At 45.5% G+C, this 27,417-nt stretch overlaps 1 protein-coding gene across 4 annotated transcripts in view; it reads left to right on the forward strand.

The window, feature by feature from the left end:
- The window catches only part of LOC132828300 (monocarboxylate transporter 1-like), a 74,303-nt gene extending 70,410 nt beyond the window's left edge, over window positions 1–3,893 (forward strand). For all 4 annotated transcript variants that reach the window (XM_060845283.1, XM_060845282.1, XM_060845284.1 and 1 more), the window contains exon 5: window positions 440–3,893. In XM_060845283.1, coding sequence (XP_060701266.1) covers window positions 440–690 — 251 coding nt within the window. In that variant the 3' untranslated portion in view covers window positions 691–3,893. The remainder of the gene's footprint in view (window positions 1–439) is intronic.
- The last annotated feature ends 23,524 nt before the right edge of the window (window positions 3,894–27,417 follow it).

Here is a 27,417-nt window from a genome sequence, read left to right on the forward strand (position 1 = left end):
GGCCTACATGTGACTCCAGACCCACAGCAATGGGGTTGACACTTAACTCTTAGAGATGGACAATAAACGCTGGCCGCGCTAGCGATGACCTCGTCATGTGAAGGAATAACAAAAGCTAACCCATTGTCTCCAGAGCTACCCCACTCTGAGGCACCGTGTTTCAGGTTATGACCTCCCACTGTGTAAGACAAAGGTCTTCCTCAACCACCGCCCCCCCCCCCCCCCCCCCCCCACCGCCCAATGCACCTGTTACCGTGTCATTACACCTGGGGCAGCCTGGGGACATGGCTGGGAAGATGGAGTGACTCAAAAGTGGGAAAGGGGAGAGATTGGGGGGAGGGTGCAGGGGGAAGGATTGGACCCAAACCTCTTCCCCTTTGATGTAGTGTTGAATTATAGGAAAGGTGATGATGATTGCAAATATGTCTTTTTGTTGCAGGTTTGCTGAAGGACGCGTACAATGATTTCCGTTATGTGTATTTTGCGTGTGGAGCGGTGTTGATCTTTGCGAGTATCTTCCTGTTCATTGGCAATGCAATCAATTATCATCTCCTGAGGAAGGAGAAGCAAGAAGAAGGAGACAAATCGAAACATGAGGCAACGATTGACTTGAACGAAACCAAACGTGATAATTCATCCACCGGGCAAAAATACCATGATGGGGCTGAGGAGCAGGACGTGGATGTTTAAGGCTGGGAGGGGCAATGATTTGGTTCATTTTACGATTCTCACCGGTCTTCCATTTCACTCTATCACACAGATATATCTGGGGAGGTGCAGTGAGAGATTGATGGAGTGTTAATTCTGGGGAATGTCTGTTATGGGGCCATAATCAGTGTAGTCTTTGCCCCTCCCTCCAACTAACAACCTCCACTCAACCCTCATGTGCCTTCAATCCCATTGAGTGCAACCTCCATTCACCTGGAGTTGCCAATGGATCTCCATTGACCACTAGGAGCAGTCAAAGGAAAATATTTCACAAGGGCATTGAATAATTCTACATTTTCTATACTTGGCACATTTTGGTTTTTATGAGTGCTTAAAAATATTGGAGATGAATGGATATATTTAAGTGCGCTGGACACAGTTGATCACATGAGCGTGATTAATCTGAATTGGCGACATTAATTCATCACCATTTTGAGTGGGATGAGAGTAAACTGGGAGTTCCTCTCATTGTAGAAGGCCTCATTGGGAGGACTTGAAAGACTCTGGTTAATCCAATGGTAGCACAATGAGGAGACAATGCTTCACTCAAAGGGTCATGAGGCTTTGTAGTTCTGTACCGCTGAGGTTTGTGCTTCCCTGGGTTTGATGAGACTGGGATGTTAAAGAGGTCACCTCCATGGAGAAGGGAAATGCCTGCTACAACAGACAGGCAGATCTGCTTAGTGATTAGAATTCAATCCAATCATGGGGATTATTTCTAATTAATTCAGATCCTTGCTCTTATCAACTAGAACAAAAACAGAAATCGCTGGAGAAACTCAGAGGTCTGCCAGCATCTGTGGAGAGAAAACAGAGTTAACATTTCAAGTCCAGCGACTTTTCTTCAAAACCAGTATTTCAGAGCATGACAATCAGTGTTGATTTGTTTTTTGTTTTCCCAGTTCTGGGATTCAAAACATTAACTCGGTTTCTCTCCCCACAGGTGCTGCTGGACCTGCTGAGTTTCTCCAGCAGTGTCTGTTTTTGTTTAAGCTTGCCAGCGATTCTGTTTTATTTTAGTCCTCATCACCGGGGGTTAGGCAGAGTGTCACTGACTCAGTGAAAGATGTGAATGAATTAATTGGGTTTCTTGAGTAGGATTTTCTTGATGCTCTCCTTCAGAGTATTAATTTCTGGAGTTCACTCTTCCTTGTAGCGGGACTTGTACTTAAAACCTTACAACTTTGAGGGCATTGCTAGAACCATCAGGTGATGTGCAATTTACAGCATGGAAACAGGCCATTCAGCCCAACTGATCTGTGCTGATGTTTCTACTGCACGTGATCCTTCTCCCTCCCTTCATCTCACCTGACCAACATTTCTGCCTACATCATTCTCCCTCACATGTTTAACCAGCTTCCCATCAATTGCGTTTCTACTCCTTGCCCCCTACATTCTCCCCATTCTCTTCAGTAAAGATGTTGCTCCTGCATTTCTTGTTGGATTTATTAGTGGTTATTCAATTCATAGCTCCTGGTTTTGATCTCCTTTACAAATGGAACTATCTTCTATAACTTTTCTTTTATTGGGTCTTCTACAGATGGAAAGAGATATCTTTTACAAGATAAAAGTGCCATCCATGTTCAGCCCTCCCTAAGAGGCAGGACAGTGGCTCAGTAGTTAGCACTGCTGCCTGACAGCACCAGGGATCTGAGTTCAATTCCTGCCTCAGGCGACTGTCTGTGTGGAGTTTGCACATTCTCCCCGTGTCTGTGTAGGTTTCCTCCGGGTGCTCTGGTTTCCTCCCACAATCCAAAGATGTGCAGGTTAGGTGGGTTGACGATGCTAAATCGCCTTGTAGTGATCTGGGATGTGTAGGCTAGGTGGGTTAGCCTGATAAATTCAGGTTTAGAAATATGGGGCAATAAGTCTGGGTGGATTGCTGTTCAGAGGGTCAGTGTGGACTTGATGGGATGAATGGCCTGCTTCCATGCATTAGGGATTCTAGGATTCATGATTAGAATGTCTAGTTTTGATATCACCTTTTTTGTACCTTCTCCAGTACCCCATACCCCTTCTGTAATATGGAGACCAGAAATGTTCACAGTTCAAGTGTGACCTGACTGAGCTTTTGTACAAGTTTAACGTAATTTCCCTGCTCTTATATCAGAGCATAAGCCCAATACCATCCCTCCAGAAATGAACCCACTGCTTGATTTTATATATTTTATTGCCTCATTATTGTATTCACTGGGCTGTTTAAAAATCTAGCTTTGGTCACAATCAATAATTGAGTAAAAGTGACTGTGAATTAATCAGATTGTCATAAATAAGATTCCTTTAGGGAAAGGTATCTGCCATCCTTTCCAGGTCTGAGCCTGTACAGGACTCCAATCTTCCACGTGATTAACTCTTAGCAGCCTCTGAGATAAACCAACAATGACAATCAGTCGTATCTAAGGAAGGTTCATTAACATCTCATTAGGTCAACAAGCAGTGGATAAGAAATGTCATTGATGCACATTACAAGAGTAAAGATATGCACCCAGGGCTGAAGGACACACTGGTCAGTGCAGGTTAAGGGAAACATTTCCGGTTTATCTTTCATGACACGACAGAATGTTACAAGGAGGTTGGAGCACACTTCCCTTTCCATCACTCCACTTCCCATTTGTGGGATACAAGAAGCCTCATGGGATTAGGAGCTAGTTGTCTTATCCAACTCCTACTAAAACGATGGGTAACCTGCCTCATCTACTCAGGAGCTACCTGGAGCTTGCACATTATCTGGGAGGGTGATGTGTGATTGGAGATAAACAGCACTCCTGTTTTCTTTTCAAGTATGAAGCATGAACAAGGATATTGTTGCAGCCAGTATTTACCGCCCTGTCCCCAAGGAGCTGTCAGTATTTCATAGAATCCATTTAGAAAGCCATTCGGCCCATCCTGCTTGTAATGGCATTTACTCTCATACCCCAGTCTGTCCATCAATACAAGGCGGTGCTGAGGGTGCTCCAAGCTGCCAGATGATTGGATACTCTACAGGGCTCTATACATTTATGAAGGATGTACATTTACTACCTTTTTCTCAGAATCCAAACCATTCCTTTGAGGATGTGGATTTAATGGTGAACAAGTCATTTTGACAATCCATTGTACTATCTGTCCGATATTTCAGTATGACAATCAATGTAGATTTATTTTTTGTTCTCACCTTTATAAAGCAGAAATTGAAATATAAAAATGATGAAAGTGATGTCGGATTTGTGTGAGGTACTGATGATGTGATAATGTCAATACAATGTATAATTCCAGATAGTTCATAATGGGGAGGCTGTGGATCCAGAGGTCAGTTGGAAACCCTGTCTATCTGTTGGAAATGGGCAGTGGTGAGGCCACATTCAGGCTGGTTTGTGCTGGTTTTGCTCCTTTACCCAAGGAACTACAAACCTACACCAGAAAGAGTTTAACAAAGACCCATCGGCCTGACCTTCGCCTGATAGAATTCTGAGGAAGGCTCACTGGACCCAAAATATTAACTCTGATTTCCCTTCACAGATGCTGCCAGACCTGCTGAGCTTTTCCAGCAATTTCTGTTTTTGTTCTTTTGCATGGTAGGATTGTCCAATGGTGAGAGATAGAGTGAACCCTTGGAGCTTAGACAAAGGGGATCTCACCTTGTTTTTATCCTTTCCCAGGATTTGGGCCTTGACTGCTCCATCAGCATTTATTACCTTTAAACTAGATTAGATTAGACTTACAGTGTGGAAACAGGCCCTTCGGCCCAACAAGTCCACACCGACCCGCCGAAGCGCAACCCACCCATACCCCTACATTTACCCCTTACCGAACACTACGGGCAATTTTAGCTTGGCCAATTCACCTGACCCGCACATCTTTGGACTGTGGGAGGAAACCGGAGCACCCGGAGGAAACCCACGCAGACACGGGGAGAACGTGCAAACTCCACACAGTCAGTCGCCTGAGTCGGGAATTGAACCCGGGTCTACAGGCGCTGTGAGACAGCAGTGCTAACCACTGTGCCACCGTGCCGCCCACTGCCACCGTGCCGCCCACAATGTTCCTTGTTGCCCCTTGGGAAGGTGGGGGTGAGCTGCTTCTAGATCTGCAGCAGGCCATGTGCGGTAGGTAGATCCACAATGCACTTAGGGAGGGAATTCCGGGATTCTGACCCAGTGACAGGGAAGGAATGGCCGATATATTTCCAAGTCAGGATGGTGAGTGGCTTGGAGGGTAAGTTGCAGGGGTGGCATTCCCATGTATCTGCTGCCCTTGTCCTTGTAGATGGAAGTGGTCTTGGGTTTGGAAGATAATATGTAGAATTATCAAGAAATTTCACAGAGAGTATTCCAAGAAACAGTTTCTCCTTGTTTGAGAATCTAGGACACGGCAGAATAAGGGTCAGCTGCTTAGGAAATGAGGGAAAAGTTCTTGATTTAAAAGGCTGGAATTCTCTGGTCCTGAAGGTTATGGAAACTCAGTCATTGAGTATGTTGCAGAGTTCAATAGATTTTTTGATGCAGGTGAGAATTAAGGATTACTGAGAGAATTACGGGATATAAAATGGAAATTTGGAATAGGACTAGGCCATTCGGCCCCTTGAACCTACTCTGTCATTCAACAAGGTCATGGTTGACCTGATTGTGACCTCAACTCCACTCCTTTGTACAGCTTCAAGACCTCTTGACTCCTTTGTCCGTCAAGAACTCAGCCTTAAAAATATTCAGCTGTCCAGCTCCCACCACCGTCTGGGGAAGAGAATTCAAAACACTGAGAAAAAGATTCTCCTCATCTCCTTTTTGAATGGGAGCCCTCTTATTTCGAAACTGTCTCTAGAACAAACAAAGACCAGGCTCAGAGAGGAAAACTGGGATTAAAGAGGAAAACCGAGATCAGAGAGAGACAAAAACCAGGATCAGACAGGAAAACCAGGATCAGACAGGGGAATCTAATCTAATCTAAAACTGGTGGAATAGGGAGATATATCTCACAGAGGTGAGATTGAGGTATTTTACTGGTCACTATCTTGTCACTACTTCCCCACCCCAGTGGGTTCACGGCTCACCCACCCCCCGTCCCCACCCCCCCCCCCCCCCCCCCCCCCCACCTCCCTCCGATGTATTCCTGGATAGCCCGTGTGTTTCTGCACATCCCCCTCTTTCCCCACCATGTGTTCCTCCTCCCTCCCCGGCTTGTTCCCGGCCTTCCTGAGCGTTCCGGGGACTAGCTCCTTTCCTGGTCAATCCTGCTGCCTGTGCTGACACACATCCTTGTTCAGCACTCCGTGAATCTGGAAAATGTTAGAAACGCCTGTTACTATTTATATGCTCATTCTTTCCTTCAAATGCTTTCAATTTTGTTCCTGAAGAGAGTGAAGAGCCCAGCTGAGAAAACTGTTGGCACCAGGCTGGGTATCTCATTCTTACTCAACGGGATGGCATCTTCCTCAAACTCTGATGTCCCCAACCATGAAAGAGTCTCTCAGTCCTCTGTTTTAGTGGAAAAATGAATTAACGAAGAAAAAAAAGCTTGCATTTATAGAGCACGCTTCACAATCTTTGGATGTCCCAAAGTGCATCTAGAAAGAACTCTGTAAACCTCTTGCCAATAATGGAAATGCAGTAACCAATTTGTACACAAGCTGCAATGAGATAGCTGATTGGACGGTTTAGTTTGACGATATTGGTTTAAGGATGAGTCCTGTGTGTTCCTAGCAGCAATTCTGATGACCAGCAGAAAATGCTTGGCCTGTACTTGTTGATGGTCAGTGTAAGGATGACCAGTGTCCTAGAGATTGTTGAAAGAAAGCACATTTTGCTAGAGGTTTTCCCCTTGTACACATCAGGACAATTTGCAAGAATGTCAATTCAAGAGCAACCCAAATTTGACACTGCATGAGAGGAAAGAGGCTGAATGGATGGCAAACAGACCCTATTTGGAGTTACCATGGGGAATGAAGAAAGACCCTTAGATAGCATCTTCCAAACCCACACCACTTCCATTTGGAAGGACAAGGGCAGCTGATACATGGGAACACCACCCCCTGCAAGTTCCCCTCCAAAACAGTTGCCATCCTGACTTGGAAATATGTTGTCGTTCCTTCAGTGTTGCTGGGTCAAAATCCTGGAACTCCCTCCCCCAGGGCATTGTGTGTCAACCCAACATGGACTGCAGTGGTTCAAGAAGGCAGCTTCTCAAGGGGTAACGAGGGATGGACAATAAATGCTGGCCCAGCCAGTGACACCCACATCCGACAGATGGAATTAAAAAGATTGTGAACTGTGCCTTCTCTCCACAGATGCTGCACGACCTGCTGAGTCTTTCCAGCAATATCAGTTTTTGTAACAGGTAACTATCCATCAATGAGTTTATCATTTGTCACTGGGAGTGTTTAGGATATATTAGAAAGCAGTGGAACAGCAGTGTGTTTAAAAATACATAACAAAATCAAACAGCTTCAGCATGAAGGGGAAATCATGTCCAACAAACTTCTTACACTTCTTTGTGGGTGGCACGGTGGTTAGCACTGCTGCCTCACAGCGCCTGAGACCCGGGTTCAATTCCCAACTCAGGCGTCTGACTGTGTGGAGTTTGCACGTTCTCCCCGTGTCTGCGTGGGTTTCCTCCGGGTGCTCCGGTTTCCTCCCACAGTCCAAAGATGTGCAGGTCAGGTGAATTGGCCATGCTAAATTGCCCATAGTGTTAGGTAAGGGGTAAATGTAGGGGTATGGGTGGGTTGCGCTTCGGCGGGTCGGTGTGGACTTGTTGGGCCGAAGGGCCTGTTTCCACACTGTAAGTAATCTAATCTAATCTAATCTAATCTACAGGTTTCGAAAAGGGAGCAATTGGGGCAGATAAAGGGGAACTCATAGATGTAATATTTAGATTCTGAAGGCATTTGGTAAGGTACTAGTACTTAGTAGTTGGAATATTGTGAGGAGTTTTAGGCCCTGTATCTAAGGAGCAATGTGCTGGCCTTGGAGGGGGTCCAGAGGAGGTTTACAAGAATGATCCCACAGATGAAGGGCTTGTTGTATGAGGAGTGGTTGAGTACTCTGCCTTCAATGAGCACTCAATGGAATTTAGAAGGATGACCAGGGGGTGGGGGTGAGGATTGGGGAATCTGATTGAAACTTACAGGATACTGAGCGGCCTGGATAGAGTGGATGTGGAAAAGATGTCTCAACTAGTAGAAGAGACTAGGACACGAAGGCACAGCCTCTGAGTGAAGGCATGACCTTTCAGAAGTGAGATGAGGAGGGCTTTATTCAGCCAGAGGGTGGTGAATGTGTGGAACTCGTTGCTGTAGAAGTCTATGGAAGCTAAGACATTGATTATATTTATGACAAAGCTAGATTGGTGCTTGATTAGTTAGGGGAGCAAGGGTTATGTGGACAAGGCAGGACAATGGAGTTAAGAAACATGTCCATCATTTAAAATGGTAGAGCAGATATGATGGGCTGAGTGGCCTACTTCCACTCCTGTATCTTAAAGTCTGAATAAGAGACAAGGCCACAATGTTGGCGGCAGTATATTAGCACAAAGAGAGCACTGACTAACTAATAGAAGACAGATTTGGGATAAGGGGGGAGTTTCCAGGGATATGGGGAAAAGGCAGGAGAGTGGGGTTGAGGATGATCAGATCAGCCATGATCCCATTGAATGGTGGAGCCACTCGATGGGCTGAATGGTCTACTTGTGCTCCTATGTCTATATATAGTGTTCTTTTCCAACCTGTGTGTTTCTGGCTGTGTCAGTTTACAAACTACAGTGTGCACCAGGAAGCAGAATGCTAGGATCCACTCCCTCAGGCACACAGCAAGGCTATTTTCCTTGTCACCATGTCAGCTGTTTGAGCAGTGACGTGTAGTTTTGAAAATGATTTCTGTTTCCTGTGCCTTTAACTTGGTTATGTAACACCAGAGGTTCTCACATATTTCTGTAAATCCATATCTGACATGTGCTGTGCCCAGGGAGTGACATGCCGACAGCTGCCATGATGTCCATGGATCCAGCTTGTGACATGAGGAGTATGAATTGTCTCAGAGCAGAAACAATTGGACGCCTGAACACGGATTGGTGTCATGGTGAGGTCACCGTAGTTCAATTAGACCATAGACCTGTTCTCTCATTAGAGACAGAGATCAACTGGTGGTGGTTTATCCTGAGAGTCATTACACCATGATTGATTGATTGTCACGTGTACCAAAGTACAGTAAAAAAGTTTTGTTTATGAGCAGTACAGGTGGATCATGATAAGCAAGATGTACAGATCAAAAAGGCTTAGACAGAGGCATCCAAGTTCCATTGCACAGGACGAGTGCAATGCTAGCAAGGCCAGCGTTATTTGAGGGGAGAGAGAACATTCATCAGTCTAAATAACAGCCAGGAAGAAGTGTGTGTGTGTGAGTGTGTGTGTGTGTTTTTCAGGATTCTGTATCTTCCTGTCGGGGAGAGGTTGAGAAGTAGAATTCTTCATGCTTATCTCAGCTGGTGCAAGAATTAAGCCCGCCCTGTTGCTATTATTCTGCATTGCAAACCAGCCAACTGAGCTACAGCGGGCAAACAGCTGGATAGCACATAGTTAATGGGGTGGTGACTATCGTATCAATGGAGTTGGAATAAAAAGCTATTCTGTTGCAGTGCCATGATCCCACTTGGGAAAATGTTTTGTTACCTAAGCCCCATGACGTACAGTCATAGAGATGTACAGCATGGAAACAGACCCTTTGATCTAACCTGTCCAGGCTGACCAGATATCCTAACCCAATCTAGTCCCACCTGCCAGCACCTGGCCATATCCTTCCAAACCCTTCCTATTCATATACCCATCCACATGCCTCTTAAATGTTGCAATTGTACCAGCCTCCACCATTTCCTCTGGCAACTCATTCCACATACGTACCACTCTGCGTGAAAAAGTTGCCCCTTAGGTCTCTTTTATATCTTTTCCCCTCTCACCCTAAACCTAAGCCCTCTAGTTCTGGACTCCACCACCCCCAGGCAAGAGATTTTGTCTATTTACCCTATCCATGCCCCTCATAGAGGTTTACAAAATTATAAGGTCACCCCTCAGCCTCCAACTCTCCAGGGAAAACAGCCCCAGGCTGTTCAGCCTCTCCCTATAGCTCAAATCCTCCAACCCCGGCAACATCCTTGTAAATCTTTTCTGAACCCTTTCAAGTTTCACAACATCTTTCCAATTGGAAGGAGACCAGAATTGCATGCAATAGTCCAACAGTGGCCTAACCAATGTCCTGTACAGCCGCAACATGACCTCCCAACTCCTGTACTCAATACTCTGACCAATAAAGGAAAGCATGCCAAACGCCTTCCTCACTATCCTATCTATCTGCGACTCCACTTTCAAGGAGCTATGAACCTGCACTCCAAGGTCTCTTTGTTCAGCAATACTCCCGACAACCTTACCATTAAGTGTATAAGTCCTGCTAAGATTTGCCTTCACAAAATGCAGCACATCGCATTTATCTGAATTAAACTCCATCTGCCACTTCTCAGCCCATTGGCCCATCTGGTCCAGATCCTGTTGTAATCTGAGGTAACCCTCTTTGCTACACCTCCAATTTTGGTGGCATCTGCAAACTTACTAACTATACCTCTTATGCTCGCATCCAAATAATTTATGTAAATGACAAAATGTAGAGGACCCAGCACCGATCCCTGTGGCACTCCAGTCTTCCAGTCTGAAAAACAATCCTCCACCACCACCCTCTGCCTTCTACCTTTGAGCTTGTTCTGTATCCAAATGGCTAGTTCTCCCTGTATTCCATGAGATCTAACCTTGCTAACCATTCCCCCATGGGGAACTTTATCAAAAGCCTTACTGAAGTCCATATAGATCACGTCTACCACTCTGCCCTCATCAATCCTCTTTGTTACTTCTTCAAGTAATTCCCACACACAAAGCCATGTTGACTGTCCCTAATCAGTTCTTGCCTTTCCAAATACATGTACATCCTGTCCCTCAGGATTCCCTCCAACAACTTGCCCACCCATCGATGTCAGGCTCACTGGTCTATAGTTCCCTGGCTTGTCCTTACCGCCCTTCTTAAACAGTGGCACCACATCAGCCAACCTCCAGTCTTCCGGCACCTCACCTGTGATTATCGATGATACAAATATCTCAGCAAGAGGCCCAGCAATCACTTCCCTAGCTTCCCACAGCGGTCTAGGGTACACCTGATCAGATCCTGGGGATTTATCCACCTTTAACAGTTTCAAGATATCCAGCACTTCCTCCTCTTTCAAGATGTCACCATCTATTTCCCTACAGTCTATATCTTCTATATCCTTTTCCACAGTAAACACTGATGCAAAATATTTATTTAGTATCTCCCCATCTCCTGCAGCTCCACACAAAGGCAACCTTGATGATCTTTGAGGACCCTATTCTCTCCCTAGTTACCCTTTTGCTCTTAATGAATTTGTAAAAATCTTTGGATTCTCCTTAACTCTATTTGCCAAAGCTATCTCATGTCCCCGTTTTGCCCTCCTGATTTCCCTCTTAAGTATACTCATACTGCCTTTATATTCTTCTAAGGATTCACTCGATCTATCCTGTCTATATCTGGCATATGCTTCTTCTTTTTCTTAACCAAACCCTCAATTTCTTTAGTCATCCAGCATTCCCTATACCTACCAACCTTCCCTTTCATCCTGACAGGAATATACTTTCTCTGGAGTCTTGTTATCTCATTTCTGAAGGCTTCTCATTTTCCAGCCGTCCCTTTACCTGCGGACATCTGCCTCCAATCAGCTTTCGAAAGTTCTTGTCTAATACCATCAAAATCAGCCTTTCTCCAATTTAGAACTTTAACTTTTAGATCTGGTCTATCCTATTTTGAAACTAATAGAATTATGGTCGCTGGTCCCAAAGTGCTCCCTCACTGACACCTCAGTCACTTGCCCTGCCTTATTCCCCAAGAGTAGGTCAAGTTTTGCACCTTCTCTGGTAGGTACATCCACATACTGACTCAAAAAATTGTCTTGTACATGCTTAACAAATTCGTCCTGTTAAAAATTTAGTCAAATTGTGAAAAACTCCCAATCTTCCTGTCTGATTTCTGTACTTAACGTGCTCTACAATTTAATGCAAAGAAATTAATTTTAACCACAGGGAAACAAAAATATGAATTACAGACATAGCTAGCTGAAATTCTAGCCCCTTCCAAACCCCTCCACACCCACACAGTCCGATACAAACCCCTGGCACTGAGAGGCTGGTGGGACAACAACATCACCTTCCACTGTCCTGGCATTTTGCAGGGTAGAGTGCTGTCCCCCTTCACTAACAGATTCCTGTTCATTGCCCCACTTGAATGGCTACCTGTAACACCATGTTCCAGTCATTCACTGCAAACATTGACCTGGTCAGACCCAGACAGCAAGCACCTCCGAAAGTCAAATCAAGAACTGTGGATGCTGGAAATCTGAAATGAAAAGAGTGGCAAGCTGGCTCAGTGCTTCGCACTGCTGCCCCACAACATCCCGGGTCCTGGTTCGATTCTTGCCTCAGGCGACTGTCTGTGTGGAGTTTGCACGTTCTCCCCGTGTCAGCGTGCGTTTCCTCCTGGTGCTCTGGCTTCCTCCCACAATTCAAAGATGTGCAGGTCCGGTGAATTAGCCATTAGTGTTAGGTGCGTTAGTCAGGGGTAAATGTTGGATTGGGGAATGGATCCGAGTGGGTTACTCTTTGGTCAGTTGGTGTGGACTTGTTGGGCCGAAGGGCCTGTTTCCATTCTGTAGGGAATCTAATCTAAAGAGAAATTGTTGGAGAAACTCAGCAGGTCTGGCAGGATCTATGGAGAGAGAAGCTGGTCTTGAAACATTGGCTCTGTTTCTCTGTCCACAAATGGCTGCCAGGCCTATTGAGTTTCTCCACTACTTTCTGTTCTTGTGAGAAACTCCTACCTGTTGATCCATGCTGTCTGCTTTCCATTTATAACTGAACCTTTACTGAAGCCTCAGCTGAACCCTGAATCAACACAGAACAAAAACAAAGCGCAGTCTTGTTCATTGCAGAAACTTGCTGTGTACAAATTAGATGTCACACTTCCAAAATACAAAGAGAACTAATTGATTGAAAACTCTCTGGGACATAGAATCCCTACAGTGTTGAAGCAGCCCATTTGACCCATTGAGTCGATACCAACCCTCCAAAGAGCATCCCACTCAGACTCACCACCCTATCCTATTCCTGCATTCCCCATGGGTAATCTACCTAGCCTGTACCTCCCTAGACACTAGGAGCAACTTATGGCCAATCCACCTAACCTGCACATCTTTGGACTATGGGAAGAAACTGGAGCACCCGGAGTAAACCCACATAGACATGGAGAACCCTGTGAGGTGCTATGAAAATGCAGGTCGCTCTTTTTTCCTCGAGTTTTGCTTTCTGAGAGGGGTTGTAGGTGTGTCAAGGTTATTAAAAAAGGAGGCTTGATTGAATTCCAGGAGCTAGAGAGGGGATAACTTTCACCTGCAAACCCAAAACAGGTTGTTCTAGTTATAAAATGACTGAAGCCGACTGCTTCAAACAAGTTATGTAAATGAATATTTGCAACTGGGAAAGGAATGAACTGTGAACTTGGCTGTCTGTCAATGAGTAGACAGAATGTGTGTGTACATTGGAGATTGGTGCTGAACAGTGGTGTCCTGAGGTAAAAATGCAGGATAAGAATAAAACCAATGCGATGGTATGAACAGCAGGAAGAAAAAAAGCAGCAGAGAGACACTGCTGAGATAAACGAAGCAAGACCAACCGTGTAGCGAAGGCTGAAGACAGGCTGCAGTGTGAAAGCTCCATGAACCTGATGCCCTTTGTCCTTCGGGATGTTGGATGTCCTGGATCTGATAGATCACGATAACACGTCAGAAACACAAGGACACACTCGAAGATAAGCACGGAAAGCATCAAAGGGTAAAAGATAAGATAGTCGGTTTATTCAAAATTCATTGGGGCATCAAATTGTGATGATGGTGCAAATAAAGCAAGCAACCATAATTGATAATAAAATGATTGACAATCATTAAAATAAAAGGGATTGCACAATTATGAATGATAAAGTGCGTTACCATACGTTGGCGAGGGGAGTAAAGGGCAGGCGAGAGCGGTGAGGATAAACATGACCAAGATGGGGAATGCTGGATGACTGCCCAGCTCCCACCCGGCCTGTATGTAACAGTCTGGAGGCTCTGGCTACCAATGGGGTGCTGTGGGCAACCTCCCGGAACCCCGGCTGACAGGCCCAAAATGACGCACCCTTCTGCTGCGACCACTACCTGTAGCGGTGCATACGGACAGAAGGAGGCCATTTGGCCTTGTGAGGCTGTCTAACCATTCAAAGGCATCATGGATGATCTGTATTTGAACCCCATTGATGTGCCTTGGCTGTGTATCTAACAGTTGGGGTTGGCTGGAGCTGGGAGGTGTGGAGGGCTCCATGATGGTGACACTTGACAAAATTTGTAGAGGGGTGTGGGGTCAGGGACATGGGGAGAGGTGAGTGGGAACTGGGGAGGGATGTTGAGCCATTGGGATGTTGGGGGAGGACGATGGTGACAGGTGACCGACAGCATCAAGGGGGTGGTAGTGGTGGCTGGGAGGGGGCTGGTTCCGGGAGTTACATTTGGGGTGCAGTTCATCATTGGTTTGTTGGCTGCTCCTGGGTTTGGAGGGACTGTCTTTATCAGGACAGGGTGAGTAGGTTGGGCCTGTACTCATTGGAGTTCAGAAGAATGAGAGGCAGCCTTATTGAAATGTCCGAGATTCTGAGTGAATTGACAGGGGAGATGTTAGAAACATTGTATCATAAGGACAGACTGACGGACAGAGGGGGTGGGGTGGCCATGTTGGTAAGGGATGATATTCAGTCCCTTGCGCGGGAGGACCTAGAATCAGGGGATGTAGAGTCAGTGTGGATAGAGCTGAGAAATACTAAGGGTAAAAAGACCCTCTTGGGAGTTATCTACAGACCCCCAAACAGTAGTCTGGATGTCAGATGTAAGTTGAATCAGGCCTGGAATTGGCCTGTGGCAAAGATGTTACTTCAGTTGTTATGAGGGATTTCAACATGCAGGTAGACTGGGAGAATCAGGATGGTATTGGACTTCAAGAAAGAGACTTTGTGGAGTGCCTCCGAGATGGATTCTTAGAGCAGCTGGTGCTGGAGCCGACCAGCGAGAAGGCAATTCTGGATCTGGTATTGTGCAATGAACCAGAATTGGTCAGGGACCTCGAAGTGAAGGAGCCATTGGGAAGTAGTGACCATAATACAATAAGCTTCAATCTGCAATTTGAGAGGGAGAGGGTAAAATCAGAAGTGACAATATTTCTGTTGAATAAAGGGAACTATGGAGCTATGAGGGAAGAGCTGGCCAAAGTTCAATGGTGCAATACCTTAGCAGGGATGACAGTGGAGGAACAATGGCGGATATTTCTGTGAATAATGCAGAAGGAAGAAAGATCCCAGGAGGAGGCATAGGTGGCCATGGCTGACGAGGGAAGTTAAGAAACATATAAAGTTAAAAGAGAAAAAGTATAACATAGCAAAGATAAGTGGGAAAACGGAGCACTGGGAAGCTTTTAAAGGACAACAGAGGATTACTAAGAAGGAAATATGCAGAGAAAAAATGAGGTATGAAGGTAAACTGGCCAGTAATATAGAGGAGGATAGTAAAAGCTTTTTTAGGTATGTTAAAGGCAAAAAAAAATGGTTAAGACTAAAATTGGGCCCTTGAAGACAGAAACAGGGGAATATATTACGGGGAACAAAGAAATGGCAGAAGAATTGAATTGGTACTTCAGATCTGTGTTCACTGGGGCAGACACAAGCAATCTCCCTGAGGTAACAGTGGCTGAAGGACCTGAACTGAAGGGAATTTATATTTGCAAGGAATTGGTGTTGGAGAGACTGTTAGGTCTGAAGGTTGATAAGTCCCCGGGGCCTGATGGTCTACATCCCAGAGTACTGAAGGAGATGGCTTGGGAAATCGTGGATGCGTTGGTGATTATTTTCCAGACTACAATAGATTTGGGATCAGTTCCTGCGGATTGGAGGGTGGCTAATGTTGTACCACTTTTTAAGAAAGGTGGGAGAGAGAAAGCAGGAAATTATAGACCAGTTAGTCTGACCTCAGTGGTGGGAAAGATGCTGGAGTCTATTATAAAGGATGGAATTATGACACATCTTGAGAGTAGTAACAGGATAGGTCAGAGTCAGCATGGATTTATGAAGGGGAAATCATGCTTGACTAATCTTCTGGAGTTTTTTGAGGATGTAACTCTGAAGATGGGCGAGGGAGATCTAGTAGATGTAGTGTACCTGGACTTTCAGAAAGCTTTTGATAAAGTCCCATATAGGAGGTTAGTGAGAAAATTAGGATGCATGGTATTGGGGACAAAGTACTAACTTGGATTGAAAGTTGGTTGGCTGGTAGGAAACAGAGTAGTGATAAACGGCTCCATTTCGGAATGGCAGGCAGTGATCAGTGGGATACCGCAGGGATCAGTACTTGAACCGCAGCTTTTTACAATATGTGTTAATGATATAGAAAATGGTATCAGCAATAACATTAGCAAATTTGCTGATGATACTAAGCTGGATGGCAGGGTGAAATGTGATGAGGATGTTAGGAGATTACAGGGTGACCTGGACAAGTTAGGTGAGTGGTCAGATGCATGGCAGATGCAGTTTAATGTGGATAAATGTATGGTTATCCACTTTGGTAGCAAGAACAGGAAGGCAGATTACTACCTAAGTGGAATCAATTTAGGTAAAGGGGCAGTACAGAGGGATCTGGGTGTTCTTGTACACCAGTCAATGAAGGTAAGCATGCAGGTACAGCAGGTAGTGAAGAATGCTAATAACATGCTGGCCTTCATAACAAGAGGTATTGAGTATAGAAGCAAAGAGGTTCTTCTGCAGCTGTACGGAGCCCTGGTGAGACCACACCTGGAGTACTATGTGCAGTTCTGGTCTCCAAATTTGAGGAAAGACATTCTGGCTATTGAGGGAGTGCAGCGTAGGTTCACAAGGTCAATTCCTGGAATGGCGGGATTACCTTACAGTAAAAGACTGGAGCGACTGGGCTTGTATTCCCTTGAGTTTAGACGGCTGAGAGGCGATCTGATTGAGACATATAAGATTATTAAAGGATTGGACACTCTGGAAGCAGGAAACACGTTTCCGCTGATGGGTGAGTGCCGAACCAGAGGACACAGTTTAAAAATACGGGGTAGACCATTTAGGACAGAGACGAGGAGAAACTTCTTCACCCAGAGAGTGGTGGCTGTGTGGAATGCTCTGCCCCAGAGGGCAGTGGAGGCCCAGTCTCTGGATTCAGTTGTGTAGAGCTCTCAAGGATAGTGGAATCAAGGGTTATGGAGATAAGGCAGGAACAGGATACTGATTAAGGATGATCAGCCATGATCATATTGAAAGATGGTGCAGGCTCGAATGGCAGAATGACCTACTCCTGCACCTATTGTCTATTGTTTCCCCTTGTGGGAGAGACTAGGACCTGAGGGAATCATCTCAGAATTAGGGGTCTCACATTTAAAGTGAAGATGAGGAGGAATTTCTTCTTAGAGAATGTGAATTTATTTTTTATAGAGGACAGTTGAGGCTCAGTCACCAATAATATTCATGATAGGGAGGTGCCAGTGTTAGACTGGGGTGGACAAAGTCAGAAGTCACATGACACCAGGTTATAGTTCAACAGAGTTATTTGAAGTCACAAGCTTTCCGAAGCGCCGCTCCTTCATGAGGTGAGGTGACATAGGAGCAGCGCTCTGAAAACATGATTTCAAATTATATTCAAGGTGGAGCTAGAGAGTTTAAATCAGTATGGAAATCAAAAAGCAGGAAAATGCAGATAAGGATTATCAGATGAGCCATGATCAGACTCAACGGGCTGAATGGCCTACTGCTGCTACCACATGGATTGATGGTTGAACTGTGCAATAAAACCTGACTCTCATTCTCTGGCTCCTAGCCAGGCCGTAGACACGCACTGACCAGTTAAAGTGTCAGGTTGGAGACCAGAGCAGATGCAAAGGCATGCTCAGGAGAGGAGGTTTATGACAAAACCTACCCTGGGAAGACCAGAACTGACCTGGGACTGGAACATCCTACAGTGCAGGGAACGTCACTGACAAAGCAGCTGAAGACGGTAAGGACTAGGAGACCACCTCACTTCTCTGTCTTCAAGAAGAGACCTCTTATTGTTAAACTGTGTCTTGGCTACATTGTCAAAATTCTGAATGAACCCAATGCTCTTTCTGGGAGATTGTGTCTGACTTAATCCATCTTTTAGGAGACAGTAAGGTCTGCAGATGCTGGAGATCAGAGCTGAGAGTGTGTTACTGGAAAAGTACGGCGGGTCAGGCAGCATCCGAGGAGCAGGAGAATCGATGTTTTGAGCTGGAATCCTTTGATGATGTCACTACTGACCCCATAACCACGCCCACTCAGGCCACTGTATCCACCCCCACCTCGAACTCCAGCCCCACTCCATATCCTAGCCCCCACCCCACCTCAAACCCTAGCCCCACTCCGGGTCCTAGCCCCCACCCCACCTCAAACTCCAGCCCCACTCCGACTCCTAATCCCCACCCCACCTCAAACCCCAGCACCACTCTGGGTCCTAATCCCCACCCCACCTCAAACTCCAGCCCCACTCTGGGTTCTAGCCCCCATCCCACCTCAAACTCCAGCCTCACTCAGGGTCCTAGCTCCCAGCCCTGCCGTGTCTTCACCAATCCCCCAGACCTTCCCCTCACTGAGAATGAATGTTTAGTCTCCAGTAAAGGCCTCACCTTTATCCCTCTCTCCCAGATTAATGAGTTTGACACACGCTGCGTCCTTGAATGTTTCTTCCACCGCCTCTGCCTCCGCATCTACTTTTACAACCAAGACACCCGCCCTCCCACTGAGGACCCCTTCTCCCAGCTCCAACATATCCCATCCACCTGGCCTGCTACCCGCCCTTGACCTCTTCATTTCAAACTGCCATTCCTGATGAAGGGCTCTGGCTCGAAACGTTGATTCTCCAGCTCCTCGGATGTTGCCTTACCTGCTGTGCTTTTCCAGCAACACACTCTCAACCTTAATGCATCTTTTACATTCGAAAGTATTTCTCCTGAGATTCTCTATAACAAGTCTAACTCGAATTTTAAGGTCATACCACTATGTCTTAGACTGTCCTATTAGTGGGGAATATTTCTCAGGATGTATTCCTTGTTATTATCAAAATCCTAAAATTCTCAATCAAATCATCCCTTCATCTTTGACATTTTGGGGAACAAAAGGTGAACTGATGTTAGAGCAAAATACTGTGACTGCTGGAAATTGAGATTGAACTGAAATATGTTGGAATTACCCAGCAGGTCGGACAGCGACTGTGGAGAGAAAACCATTTCAGTTTGAGAGAATTAAAGACAGATAAAAAGGTGTAATTGATGTAGATACCAACTCATGGGAGAGTGGGATTGGACAGGTAGAAAGGCAGAGGAAGAGGGAGAAGAACTCTCTTCAAGCGAACTAATGGAGGTTGACATGAGGCTGTGAAATCACCCCCTCAATAGTCAGCACCTGGAGGTGAGGATGGGAATAGATAACATATAGACAATAACTTTATTGTACTCAGCATTGCAGCAATGTCATTGGATGAGGAATCCAGATGCCCAGGCTGAATCTCGGGGGAGGAAAAAATCAACAAGGTAAAAACAAGGCTCCTCTGATGCTGCCTGACCTGCTGAACTTTCCCAGCACCACTCGAATCTAGAATCTCGGATACATGTTCGATTCCCACTGTGGTAGGTGAAATTGGGATTGTTAAAAAATTTGGATTTAAAATCTATTCCAATTTGGGCAAAAAATTTCAATAAGCAATAAACACACCTCAGTTAAGTCTCATCAGCTGTGATCCTGTCACTGCACAAGCCACACCAAAGTGAAGGTGACCATACGGCTGTGTTTGATTGCCAGAAAAACCTATCTGGGTCACTAATGATCTTTAGGGAAGGAAGCTGCCATCCTTACCTGGTCTGGCCTACATGTGACTCCAGACCCACAACAATGGGGTTGACTCTTAACTGCCCTCTGGGCAATTAGGGATGGACAAATAAATGCTGGCCGAGCCAGCGGTGCCCACGTCCTGTGAATGAATTATTTTAAAAAATGGATGAAATCAGGACCATGACTAAGAACACTGTACAGATTTGACCAGGAACATGGACTTTCTCCGTGTTGAAATATTTGTGATTGTTTGTTTGTAGTGAAAGAGTTAAATTTCTGATTTTGTGCTCAAGTGTTTGTTGACTGGGAACATTTGTCGGAACATTAAGCACTTGAGAGATGATGATCTTTTGACCTTATAAATTAGTGGCCATAAGTTCCGTGCCCTCGAAATTCCAGTTTGAGCTGATGTAGGTTAAATTGCTGGCAGAAAAACAATCCAACACATTATTCATCAAGTCTCATACTGAACGGGACAATTTGATAAGCTCCCACCAATGTGAGCTACCTTGAAGAGAATATAGGACAATGAACATGCAGTCATAATGTAATTACACAGAGATAACACAATCAAAGTTCTAGGTACACCTTCCATCTGTCATGGTGATGTTTCACACCATGTCCCAATAAAACTGAATTAACAGTTTATTTTATTATTAGTTGTACTATGAAAAAAGAACAAATGTATATCTACTGTATTAACTGAAGATACCGTCCCATCGGTGGGATCAGGAGAAAGTGAGGACTGCAGATGCTGGAGATCAGAGTTAAAAAGTGTGGTGCTGGAAAAGCACAGCAGGTCAGGCAGCATCTGAGGAGCAGGAGAGTTGATGTTTCGGGTATAAGCCCTTTATCAGGAATGCCAGGGATTAGACTGGCTAAGGGCCCATTGAAAAACAACTTGTCATCCACTCAACAAGGTGACAGAGAGGAATCCTGAAGTTGGGCTGAATCTTTAGAATGCAAACCCTTGTTAGGCAAAGGGATTGAGAGAGGTGGGGGCAGATCAGCCATGATTGAACTGGAGGTTCAAAAAGGTATGAGAGGTTGCAAGGTTGCAGAGTGGAAAGCATGACAGGCCCAGGACCATGTCCAGTTTCAAGATGTTTCCAGTGAGCTGGAGTGTGTGTCAGTGGGTGGGGAGGGGCTCGTGATCAGTGTCCTGCAGAAACATCAGAGGGACATGTTGGAGAGGTCTTAAAGGAAACATGCCATATAGTACAATAACCACCTACATTTGTAAAGCTCCTTTAATTCTGCAAAGTGACACATGGAAGTGTAAATCTGAAACAGAATTTGACATAACGAGACATTGAGTTTGGTCAAAGCATGGGAACTTTCAAGGGTCTTGTGGAGACTTTGAAAGTTGGGGAGGTAGTTGGAGGTTTCAAGGAGTTTTGAAAGCACATAAGAGAGACCGAGGTAGGGAGATGGAGAAAAAGGAATCTGAAGTCCTGATAAGTCAAAACATGGGTGCCAAAGGTGGAGCGATGAAATTAGGGAATTGTGTGACAGGTTGGAAGAGGAAGATGGTTGGGAGAGTTGGGAGGAACAGTGACTGCAAAATTGGGAATTCTACCCTCACAGACACATAAACCTTTCCAAAATCCTTCACACCTTCCAGACATATCAACTTCTGGACCATTTCTTCAGCTTAGATGCAGGCACAGCCATTGGTGAGATCGGTGGATTAACATCTGTGTCCCATGAAGCAAGTAAGTAATTGAATAGTTGTTTATCAACCTGTTCAGATAGATTCTTACACACCTCTGGAGCAGATGGGACTTAAACACAGGAGCACTACCACAAGAGCTCCTTTAAGCACTGGATGTTCAAACTTATTAGATTGCTGTTGTTAAAATGCCTGACTCAGTCATGTGAATCTGATTAGCACCTCCACCTGAATGTATTGCCTGAAGTCATTTGGATCTGTTAATTTCTAAAGGACATATGACTGTGTTCATTTTCCCGTAGCGCAACAAACATTTGAAACTGCAATAAGGTTTAGTCTTGAAAGCAATCATTATTTCATTGTCGTTGAACCTGTTAAAAAAAGCCCAAAGTGAGACTTCTGTAACCCATTCACTGCTGCAGCTAGCCCGGCTTCTCTTGCTATGAACCAATCTGATCAAAGTTCAACTCAGACGGTTGGGAGAAAATCTAATGGTGCTACTGAAATTCAGGAAGAGCTTTGCTGGTATAAGTGATGTGCCCAGTAATGCCGGGCTCAGCAACAACAAGGTATTGATTCAAGGTAGTTGCAAAAGGGAGCAGAGGCAATGGGAGTGGTTCGGTCTTGGATTTCAACAACTCCATTTTCCCACCTTTTCCTCATAATCCTTGATTCCTTTCTCCTCTATCTCAGTCCTGAATATATTTAACAACACAGCCTCAACAGCCCTCTGTGATAAAGCCTTCCACAGATCCATGCCCATCAGAGAGATGTTCCTCCTCTATGTTAAATGTCTAACCCCTTACTCTGAGATTCTGACATCTGGTCTTAGACTCTGCCATAAAGGGGAAGTGACCTTACTGCATCCTCACTGCCAAGACCCTCTCAGAACTTTGTAGATTTCAATAACGTTCTGTTATTCTTCTCACCTGTGATGGGTACAAGCCCAACTACTTATCCTACCCTGACAAAACACACCTTGGATCAGCCATGTCAATCTCCTCTGGAACCCCCCACCAGCCCCGCCCACCCAGTGTAAATATGGCTTTCCTCAGGTGAGGGGTCCAAAGCTTTCACAGTTTTCCATCTGACGTCTAACTGGAGCCTCCCTGCTTTTAGACTCCATTTCCTTTGAAATAAAGGGCAACATTCCAGTTGACTTCCAGATCATCTTGTTTATACTTATTCATCTGTGGGATGTGGATGCCATTGCCTGGACCCATTCCTAATTGCCCCTTGAGAAGGTGGGGGTGAGTTGCCTTCTTGAACCATTCCAGTCCACCTGCTGCTTATTGACCCACAATGTCCTTAGGGAGAGGATTCCAGGATTTTGACCCAGCGACAGTGAAGGAACGATGATATATTTACAAGTCAGGATGGTGAGTGGCTGGGAGGGGAACTTGCAGCGGCTGGTGTTCCCCTGTAGCTGCTGCTCTTGTCTTTCTAGATGGAAGTGGTTGTGGGTTTGGAAGGTACTGTCTGAGTGTCTTTGGTGAATTTCTGCAGCGCATCTTGTAGACAGTACACACTGATGCTACTGAGCGTTGGCGGACGAGGGAATGGTTGCTTGTGGATGTGGTGCCAATCAAGCAAGAGCCGCTGCATTCAAGATGGTGTCAAGCTTCTAGAGAGTTGTTGGAGCTGCACTCGTCCAGGCAGACTTCTAGATGTACAAGCTTATAAGTTAAATTTTCCAAATATAATTTATATATAATCTGTAAAATGATATAATTTCTACACTCTCTTTATACATAGACTAAAGTCTGACATTCAGAAGCATATAATTTCAAATACTACAAGATTTTAATACATTGAATCCTAAACCAAATGTAAGAAGTCTTCCGTATGAGTTAATTTTTCAAGTGAGTTGATACTGAAACTGTAATAAAAGTAGTTATATGAATGTGCAGCACAGAATAATGACAGGAAAAAAAGGTTAAGCAGAAAAGAGCATTAAAAAGTTGCAGAATTACGCAAACAGTGAAACCATGTTTATGTTCTGGTATGGCACTAGAAAGTCTCATCATCATTACAGTTGTTTGTCCAGTTTCCAAAATCATCAGCTGTCTCAGTTGTTAGCTTTGTATGATTGATGCACGAGGATTCCCAACTCCCTCTCTACAGCAGCCTTCTGCAGTCTTTCTCTATTTAAGTAATATTCTGCTCTTCTATTGCTTCTGCCCAAGTGCATGACCTCACATTTCCACACGTTATGCTCAATCTTCCGAGTTGTTGCCCACTTGCTTAACCTACCTATATCTGAAATAACTCCACAGAGGCTGGTATCCAAGTCGCCCTTTATTTTCACAAGCACAATCCATGGGCTCTTACTGAACAATCAGCTCAGAGCCAGTCCCCGGAGACTCCGGTTTATTTTTTTCTTATCTTTTTCTTTCTTTCTTTTTTTCCTTTTTTATTAACCCCCACACTACCGCCTAACTGCGGTAGTGCTTATTATTTTTATCCCCAGCACCCATGGTGTGTGTGTGTGTGTGTGTGTGCAGCTGTGAGACACAGTGAGAGACAAGGTGTACAAATCTTTCCTGATGAAGGGCTTATGCTCGAAACGTCGAATTCTCTATCCCTGAGATGCTGCCTAGCCTGCTGTGCTTTGACCAGCAACACATTTGCAGCTGTACAAATCTTTATTCAATTTCCACCACCAGGAAAAGTAGAAAAACACCCGAGTGGCCTGTGACAAGCAGTGCCCTTCACGTCAAAGGGCAATGCTGTGTGAACAAAACAGTGAAGGGGAGGGCAGGAACTAAATCAAAATAGAGTTGGAGGGGGAGACTCCGGTTTATTTATTTTTTTTTTGGTTATTTTTTTTTCTTTTTTTTAATTTTTTTTTCCTTTTTTTTAACCCCCACACTACCGCCTAACTGCAGTAGTGCTTATTTTTATCCCCAGCACCCATGGTGTGTGTGTGCAGGTGAGAGACACAAAGTGTACAAATCTTTATTCAATTCCCACCACCAGGAAAAGTAGGAAAACACCCGAGTGGCCTGTGACAAGCAGTGCCCTTCACATCAAAGGGCAATGCTGTGTGATCAAAACAGCGAAGGGGAGGGCAGGGACTAAATCAAAATAGAGTTGGAGGGGGAGACTCCGGTTTATGTCAGTCAGCCAGGGCTTCCTGATTGGCCAAGGTTAACAGTCCTAATTAGGGAGCTCATTCCTACCTGGGTAACCACATTCCAGTCACTCCTCTCCACCTCCTGGAGATGTAGGCCTGTTCTCTTACATGTAGCTTCTCCTGGGAGTTTTTGCCCCAGGTCCAGTTCCTCTGACTCTGACTCAGACTCAGATGTGTGCGGCATGTACCGAACTGTAGACCGTCTCTCGTGCCTGGAGTGCCTCGGGAGAGCTTCATCCTCTTCATCAGGCAGTAAACATATCAGAGTCGTGAGGGTGGTGTTGGAAAAGCACAGCAGGTCAGGCAACATCTGAGGAGCAGGCGGCACCGTGGGCGGCACGGTGGCACAGTGGTTAGCACTGCTGCCTCACAGCGCCAGAGACCTGGGTTCAATTCCCGCCTCAGGTGATTGACTGTGTGGAGTTTGCATGTTCTCCCCTTGTCTGCGTGGGTTTCCTCTGGGTGCTCCGGTTTCCTCCCACAGTCCAAAGATGTGCAGGTCAGGTGAATTGGCCATGCTAAATTGCCCGTAGTGTTAGGTAAGGGGTAAATGTATGAGTATGGGTGGGTTGCGCTTCGGCGGGTCGGTGTGGACTTGTTGGGCCACACTGTAAGTAATCTAATCTAATCTAATCGATGTTTCTTTCATCAATAATGGTATCAAGGTAACATCCATCTCGACTTGGAGGTTTCTTCGACATTGGACAGAGGGGGAGAGCCCATGGTTCCTCACAGCCTTTCTGGATGTTCCGAGGGGCTGGGTAGGTTTTGCTGCTGCCCCGTTTGTGAGGTAGCAGCTTCCAGGTGGTCCACGTGTTTGTTCAAGACCCCGTCATCTACCCGAACTTGTACGTCACAGGACCCGACCTCACTTTAGACCCATACAGGGCCATTCCCGTGGTTTCAATACCAAACCTCATCCCCTGAATTAAATTGTCTCTCTCGGGGACTAGATTGGGTTGGGATATCTGGTCAGCATGGACGGGTTGGAGCGAAGGGTCTGTTTCTGTGCTGTACATCTCTATGACTCTATGAGTGAGAGGTGGCATGTGACTGGCATTGACGTTTCTGGTGCCATTTTACTCCAACCCTCCTTCCCCCCACCCCTCCACCCCTCCAGGTCCGGGACAATCAGGTTTAACCTCCATCAGCAGCTGTTCTGGAGTTAACCCTGTCGTTGTGTGAGGGGTGGTCCTATAATCGAACAGGAACCAGGACAGTTTGGTGTTGAGTGACTGTAGACTGTTTCTTTAAGCCTGCCTTCAACATTTGGACAGTCTTTCTGCCAAACCATTGGATGGTGGAAGGTATGGAGCTGTCCTTAATGCTGAATGCCACTGGCCTCTTGGAAATACTCACATTCCTTTCTGGGAAATGAGGTCCTATTGTCTGTGAGCAATACTTCCAGGGGTCTGTGCATCGCAAAAGACGCTTACAGCTTCTCAATTGTCATCCTGGAGTTTAACGAATGAACTCTATGCATGTCCAACCACTTTGATTGAGCTTACACAATGACCAAGAACATTGAGCACATGAAAGAACCAGTGCAACCAGCATAACCAGTATAACCAGCATAATGGCCGAGTCCAGGGTTTACTCAGCCATTCCCACTAAAATGGGGGTTGCAGGTGGCGGTAATTTTTGTTCTCATTGGCACTCTGGGCATTGCTCTACCAAAGCAGTTCTGTCTGCATTCAATGCTGGCCACCAGACATAACACCTCACCAACATCATCGGTTTGGAGACCTCTGGATGATCCTGGCGGACTACGGCCAGTATCTGGCAGTGACCTTTGCTCAAGGCAATCACTCTTGCTCCCCATAATATCACACCGTCCTCTGCAGTGATCTGCTGTATCCAGCTCCCAAAAAGGTTTCCAATTCCATTTGGGATAGCCCTTTTGTTTCCCCCACTATCACCAGCTGTTTTAGTTTTGCCAGCACCAGATCTTTTTGTGTCCAGAGTCGGATATTGTCAGCGGCGACCAGAAGGGGATCCAGAAAGTCTAAAACCAAAACGGACAGTTCCAGGGAGGAGCATCTGCCAGTGGGAGGCAGCTCAATGTATCTGCATTAGTCACTTGCTTTCCCAGACAGTGTTCCAACTTGTAACAGTACACACAGAGAGTACGGGCCATCGCTGAATATGACCAGAAGCTATGGGTGGCATGGCCTTTCTTCTGTAAGTAGCCTGAGCGGGGGTTTGTGATGTGTTACTAAAACTGATGTACATTTGTAAAGATATTGATGGAACTTTCTCACACCAAAGCTGACCACCAGACCTTCCTTTGATATCTGGCTGTGTTTGTGTTAGGCCAAGTTTCAGGAAGCATACGCTATTGGATGTTCCTCTCCGTTGGGCCACCGGTGAGTGAACACTACCCTGCCACCATAGAGGGAAGCATGACATGCCAGCCCCACATCTCACTCGGGGTGGTGGTGGACCAACACCTTAGATGAGGAGAGCTGCTTTTTGTCACATCACTATTTCTTGGCTACGTGACCATTCCCAAGGTTGACCCTTTATCAATAGCAGGTGTCAGGGTGCCAAGTTGGAGACCAGGTTATGTATGAACCTCTCATAATAAGTCACCAAGCCGAGGAAAGTGCTAAGCTCTGGTACAGACATGGGAGCCAGAATGCCTTTGATCTTCACATTATCTTCCGACAGGTGTAACCCAGTCTTATTGACTCTGTCACCCAAGTAGGTGACATGGGGTGCCTAGAACACACATTTTTCCCATCTAAGGCACACGCCAGCCTGGGGAGAACATTTAAACACTATGTGGAAGTTCTCCAAGTGTTCTTTATTGGTCTTCCCAGTTGTAAGCACATCAGCTCAGTCAATGGCAACCTGGGGTAGCCTGTGTAAATGTTCTCCATGATCCACTAGGAAAGAGC

The sequence above is a fragment of the Hemiscyllium ocellatum genome, chromosome 26 (genome assembly GCF_020745735.1).
Source record: "Hemiscyllium ocellatum isolate sHemOce1 chromosome 26, sHemOce1.pat.X.cur, whole genome shotgun sequence".
Classification (NCBI taxonomy): Eukaryota; Metazoa; Chordata; class Chondrichthyes; order Orectolobiformes; family Hemiscylliidae; genus Hemiscyllium; species Hemiscyllium ocellatum.